This window comes from Alosa pseudoharengus, unplaced genomic scaffold (assembly GCF_046254945.1).
Source record: "Alosa pseudoharengus isolate Yale_2024_CS ecotype anadromous, Long Island Sound unplaced genomic scaffold, YU_APseudo_1.1 YU_APseudo_1.1_scf_13, whole genome shotgun sequence".
NCBI classification, from domain to species: domain Eukaryota; kingdom Metazoa; phylum Chordata; class Actinopteri; order Clupeiformes; family Clupeidae; genus Alosa; species Alosa pseudoharengus.
Window position 1 is genome coordinate 19,948,968 of NW_027468598.1, and position 6,734 is coordinate 19,955,701.

General features: G+C 43.2%; 1 protein-coding gene across 4 annotated transcripts in view; it reads left to right on the plus strand.

Annotated features, from left to right (window-relative positions):
• Positions 1 to 5,688, plus strand: part of LOC143121806 (rho guanine nucleotide exchange factor TIAM1-like) — a 46,910-nt gene extending 41,222 nt beyond the window's left edge. For all 4 annotated transcript variants that reach the window (XM_076282419.1, XM_076282416.1, XM_076282417.1 and 1 more), the window contains 6 exons: positions 190 to 298; positions 1,257 to 1,315; positions 1,672 to 1,777; positions 2,003 to 2,090; positions 2,291 to 2,463; positions 3,577 to 5,688. In XM_076282419.1, the coding sequence (XP_076138534.1) occupies positions 190 to 298; positions 1,257 to 1,315; positions 1,672 to 1,777; positions 2,003 to 2,090; positions 2,291 to 2,463; positions 3,577 to 4,232 (1,191 nt within the window). In that variant the 3' untranslated portion in view covers positions 4,233 to 5,688. The remainder of the gene's footprint in view (positions 1 to 189; positions 299 to 1,256; positions 1,316 to 1,671; positions 1,778 to 2,002; positions 2,091 to 2,290; positions 2,464 to 3,576) is intronic.
• Positions 5,689 to 6,734: the final 1,046 nt, after the last annotated feature.

Consider the following 6,734-nt stretch of genomic DNA (forward strand, 5'->3'; position numbering starts at 1 on the left):
CTGTGTAACTGAGAGAGTGCACATGGATGTTTTTGCATCTGGAAGTGTGTGTGACTGTGTGTCCATGAAAGTTTGGACATACAGGTATACACATACATTCATATGCTTGTGTGCGTAAGTTTATGTGTCTGTGTTCAGCCATGCCCATTCTTCCATATGATAACCTGTTTGTGAATTGCTTTCTTCCAGGTGGCTGACCTGTCCATGGGGGACCTGCTTCTCCACACCAGCGTGACATGGATCAACCCCCCAGCCTCCCTGGGCAAGTGGAAGAAGGAGCCTCAACTTGCCACATTCGGTATGTCAAAACACACAGTCAGGCACCAATGTCCACACACACACACACACACACACACACACACACACACACCTTTTTAGCACCTCTGGAATAAGCCCCCCCAGGGTCCTGGAATCCAGGCCAGGGTGTTGGATTAGTGCTGGAAGTTTGTAGCCTACTTTCCTCTGTGAGATTGCTGGAGGGAAGTGGCTGCCTGTGCTTTGAAATGCCCAGCTCGGCACACATTTGTCAGCACTTTTCAGCCTTTCCCCTCTTAAAGTGTCCTCGTGGCTTTGAGTATTAATGCTGAATGCACTGAAATCAGAGAGTTTTTCGAGTGGCCAACGAAAAAGAGACAATGAAACGCTATAACACCGCTCCACAGAAGTTGCGACGCTGTAGAAATCATTCTGGACACATTTCTGACTGCCCAGCTGGATGATTAGAGGTTGACCGATTGATCGGTTGGCCGATGTCATTGTCCGATGCCTGAGCATATTATAAGCTGATTAACAGGCAGGTGCATCTGTGGGCAGCCCAGTGTTACCCACAAATAACATGCTGCGGTACTGATTTTGGAAGGTGCTGAAGGTTTTGACCCCTGCACTATTCCTACCATTAACTACCACGCAGCTTAAAACATTTGCCCAGATTCCCTCAGTCACTAGTGTTTTTGCTAAATGTATTATATTGAAATGTGCACTGAATAATATTATTATAGAATAAATGTTTAAAAAAAAATGTATAAATGTATCAGCAAGAAAAATCGGTATCATATATCGGCCACTGGCTGCCCTGATTTCTAAAAATTGGCATCGGCCATAGAAAAACCCATATTGATCAACCTCTGGTAATGATCCTCCAGTTGGAAGTCTTTACCTGCTTTGCAAACACACTTATTGAAAGAGGAAGAGAATGTTTTTGATTGGCTGTCTGGTGATTTTTTAGCTCACTCTTTCTCCTGGTTTCTCTTTTGCAGTGTTTAAGAACGCTGTCGTGTTTGTTTGCAAGGACGGCTCCAAACAGAAGAAGAAAATAGTGAGTGTGCCTCTCTTTCAAAGCTCTTTCAAGAACACACACACACACACACACACACATATACACACACACACACACACACACACTGGCGCGGTGTGATTATTCACGGTGTGATTATTGGCCCTTTGTGTGTTTCACACTGAGCTGTTCTGCTTCCTGTGCTTTGGCACTGCCTCAGAATGAGCACAGCTTGTGATGTCAGTACAGTTCACTGAAATCTCTAGGGCTTCATTAAAAAGCACCAACTCAGCCTTGCCTTGTGTGCCTATCACCAAAACATAAAAACTTTATATTCTTTTTTAGATTTATGAAATGTTGTCTGACTTAGAGAGTCAATATTGGTATTTTTCTTCCAGGGTGGGTCACACAGAGTCTCAGTCTCAAGTGAGGACAAGGACCCCTTCCGGTTCCGTCACATGATTTCAACAGATACCCTGCAAGTCCGTGCCCTGACTACAACAGGTACCGTGCATCTTTCAGATGGCGTTTCAAGACTCTGACCTGTGTTGTGGTTCATTGCATTTGTAAGAAATGTAACTCTATAAAATGTTTTAAAATATCAAGCATGACATTTGTTTGAATGTAATTTAGATGGAAGATGGAAGATGGAAGCTGTTTAGGTTATGTGTGTATCATGTGAAATGTTATGTGTTAAATGTGTTTGCTGTGCTTTTATTTTGGTGACAGATGGAGAGAGCAACGCTGTGTGTGAGATTGTCCACATCAAGTCAGAATCAGAGGGGAGGCCCGAGAGAGTTTTCCATCTATGCTGCAGGTCAGTGTTGGTGGACACACACACACACACCATCACACCATCTCCTTTTTCAAAATCACATTTCGAATTTACATACTGGCATTGCATATTGATGTATGTTAGGTGTGTTTAGAGTTTTCTTTTGGTGGTTAGTACTCTCTAAGCACTGCTTCCTGATTTCCTGATGCCTCACCTACCTGCTTTATCTTCCTTTCTGACAGCTCCCCTGAGAGTAAGAAGGACTTCCTGAAGACGGTTCACTCCATCCTCAGGGACAAACAGCGCAGACAGCTCCTGAAGACGGAGAGCCTACCACCTAACCAGCAGTACGTTCCCTTTGGGGGGAAGCGCCTCTGTGCTCTGAAAGGTGCCCGTCCTGCCATGAACAGAGCAGGTAAGGTCCTACTACATATGAAGGCTCATCTTTGAGGTGGTTTAACTTAACTGAATCATATTTACATTTACATTTGCACTTAGCCAACGTTTTTATCCTAAGCGACTTACAAAAAAGGGAAACAATCACACATACTGTATGCACACAAGTATATCCACACATATGCACACAAGTGTATCCACACATATGCACACAAGTATATCCACACATATGCACACAAGTGTATCCACACATATGCACACAAGTATATCCACACGTATGCACACAAGTGTATCCACACATTATGCACACAAGTGTGTGCAAAATACTGCAGTGATGGGAGATAAACAGGCAAGAAATGTACTGTATTTACAATGATAACCAGGTCCTGGTTGGTATTTTTTTGGTACAAAATGTGAAGACCCTCTGTCAACACATGGCTTGAAAAGTCAGTTTGTTGTGCTTTGGAAAACTGTGCGTTGGAGTTGTTGGTGCCTGACAGGTGTTCCCTTCTTGCCACATTTTCCTAAACAAGCCAATTAGGTGCCTTAAAACAGATTCAAATTAGAACAGGACTCAAATTAGATCTTCCATATGGATTGGCTGATCCTCCCAGCTTGTAAACTGCCAGCTCAACCACCAATTCACAGACAACATACTTTTGTGTCTACCAGTAATGTAGCACCTAAATGGCTTGTTTGTGAAAATGGGCTCGGAAGTGAGTGCCCTTCAGACACTATTTGTAAAAATTACAGCCGCCGATTAAGTACATTTTTGGTTGAGGTAGCTTACCTTGCATTGGCCATTGAAATGAATGGGAGTGGTACTTCCTCCTTCTAGCCAGTTCTATATAATAGGATCGGTGTGGAGGGTGCCTCTTGTGGACAGTACTAGTAATTACTCATTCATGGTGTTGCTATGGTATTTTGTCATGATGACAGTGCCTCTCTCATCATGGTTACAGAAATATAATTATATTATTATATATATATGATATTATATCAGAAGTACAACATGCTGTTATACTTGTATGATATTGATGACTGCCTGCATGAGTTCATTAGTGACACTGAATGTTTAGAGATGATTAGTAGCTGATGTCTGACCTCTGTCCTGTCCTCCCCTCTGTTACAGTGTCGGCTCCCACACGTACGCTGGGCAGGAGGAAGCTGGTTCGCAACCGGTTCACCATTGACACGGACATCGTGTTCGACAGCGAGCCTGGCAGCGGGGACCCTGACCCAGACACGCCCTCGCCGGACTACTCCAACGAGCCTCTGCAGCAGCCGTCGCCGGGGATGGGCGGCGTGCTGGCCGGGGGCGACACGGACCGCTGGGTGGAGGAGCAGTTCGACCTGGAGCAGTACGAGGACCCCGACGACGTCAAGGAGACCGACATCCTGAGCGACGATGATGACGATGTGGTCGGCTTCTGCCGAGATGGGAGGGGCCCGGCCAGAGAAGGCCGTCTGGAGGGCCCAATGGCAGCCCTTGACCTCGAGGACGACACCTCGGGGGAGAAGCCACGGGCGGAGAGAGAGGAGGAGGAGGAAGGGAAGCGGAGGAGCGAGGCGATGGCAGCAGAAGGGGGCAACGACGACGACGGTGACGCTATACCCCACCGAGCCCCCGGCCCTCTCCGGCTCTCCCACCTGGGCAAGCAGTGTGCCATGTCTGTGGCCAGCGTGGACGAGCAGCCGCCTGCCAGCCAGGACGAGGTTGTCTGGGTGCGGCGAGAGGACCAGGCCACTACGCCGGACTCAGACAGCCAGAAGCACACACAGAGCTAGGCTAAGCCTACCACTCCCACACACATACAGAAAAAAATATATAAAACGCTGTATCTGTCACATCTTGCCAGAACAACTTGACACGGACTTTGTGAAAGATTTCACTCCTTCATCACCGTCCACTAAGCTGTCTGTACTGCATGGACCTACTGTAGTCATACATGCCCACTGCCTACAGGATATCTCGCGCAAATATACGAAATATTATCCACACGTGTATACGGCTGTATTAACCCAAGCCATCCTTCTCATGACGGTTCGCCATCGAAGCAACGCCACATGACTGATGTTCTCCGACAACCAATCAGAGAAGAGAGTAGGAGGGTTAGACTGCACAATCATGAAATTTAATCAATCAAGTATTAGGACTGCACATAGTCACCGGCAGCTACCTGGGACTGCCGCTCGCTGCCAAATATGTGCGTGGACTTAAGCTTTCTCTTTCTCTCTCAGAGGGAAAAATGGGGTTTGAGTTGCTGTTGTGTCATATAAAAGGGCTGTCTTTGAGTCCATAACGTTTCAAAAACAGAACAGCTTGATAAAAGAGAAATCAAATGTAATGTAACTTTTCCAGAGAAGTGCACAAACATGATGTTTTGAGGGGCCGCTTATTACTCTTTGGTTGTATATATTTCTGCTTTGATTTCTATTTTGCATATATGAAACTCTCAGAAGGCTTCAGGCCATTTGTTATTATTTACCTTTAACACCATTGTGAAAAAGACAGCATTTTTGCCCACTCTCCTCTTAAGCGAAGGGAACATTTTTTTGTCTCCATTTCATTTTATTTTAACTTAACAAATCCTGTGTTACTTGAACTCTTTTCATTGTCATTTACAATTGAAACATCATGAATAGCCATGAATCGTTGTGTTGAACTATTTTCTTAAAACCTTAGTTAATGGTACACTGCCCTCTCCTGTCCCTAGATCTGTGTGCACGCCTCATGACACAATGCCCGTTGTAATACAGCTGGGGCAAATCTACAGAATGGATCTCTCTTGCACATTTAAGTATTTTTGGTGGGGAGAAACATAAATAATCTATAATGTATTGACCAAATAAAATGTGTGTAATTTATGTTTCATTGTTAGCATTATTTTATCAGTAAGATAGCTGAACTGCCACAATCAGTACCCTAGTTTTTTATGTTAATGAGATTCCAAATTGTGCTTAATGCAATCAAAATGGTAGAACGTGAACAAACTGGAAGAATGGAAAAACAAATGTACATGAACATTTCCAAATGAATGGAAAAAAAAACCCATTGTTCTCACAAACTGCATTTTTTATTTTGTAAATATTACTGTATTGATATTATATCAAATAAATTGTTTTCTTACATATGTCATCTGTACTGTATCACCATGATTGTTCTTCAAAGACATGTATGAATGAACAGTTTGATGGTTTGTAGCGCACTATAGCACAAAATATTTTTTTTCCCAGGGGAGAGGGGGAGTTATTATTATGTATGTAGGCTGCTTTACACACTGAAATAAACAATAACAAGACAAAATCACACAATAGACCATCGACACGTGGAATTCACCATGTGAACTACAACCCGAAAACATAAAAAGTTGGGATGTTGTGTAAAATGTGAATAAAAACAATATAATAATCTGCAAATCTCTTAAATTCATATTTAGTTGCAAAAAGGACACAGACAACATATCAAATGTTGAAAATATAAAATTTGACTGAATTTGATACCAGCAACATGTTTCAAAAAAAGTTGTGCCGGGGTAACAAAATGCTGGAAAAGTTGTGTAATGATAAAGAAAACAAAAGGAGGGATGTTTGACAACTAATTAGGGTACCTGGCAAAACAATTGGGTATGAAAAAGAACATCAGAGAGGCATGGTCTCTTAGAAGTAAAGATGTATGGGTATTCATCACTCTGTGTAAACCTGTGAGCACTAATACTTCTTATCATGAAATTGTGAAGTATTTGGGGAGTTCATCATCTACAGGACATAATATTATTCAAACAAGGGAAAGAGCTGAAAAACAAATTGGATGGCAGTGGTCTTTTGGACCTCAGATGGCATTGTCCTGACCTGTCATTGTATGGGGCTCAGGAAAACCTCTGATAATCATTGTCTATGTGCACAGTTTGATACTCAGTTCAAAAACTGCAGCCAAAATTGTAACAGCCATGAGACATGATACAGAAAACACCACCGTCTTATCAAGGCCTGAGCTTGTTAAAAATGCACCGAGGTAACATTGAAAAGGGTCCTGTGGTTAGTCCAATCACAACTTGCCATTCTTTTTGGAAATCATGGACACATCTGAGCTAAAGAGGAGAGGGCCTATCCAAGTATCCAACCTATCCAACTTGTTTTAGTGCTCAGTTCCAAACCCAACATCTATGACGGTGTGGAGGGGCATTAGTGCCTACTACATGGGCATCTTGCACATTTGGCAAAGCACAATCAATTCTGAATGATTTATACAGGTTTCAAGCAGGACCTTGAATATTTCAGAAAAACAAT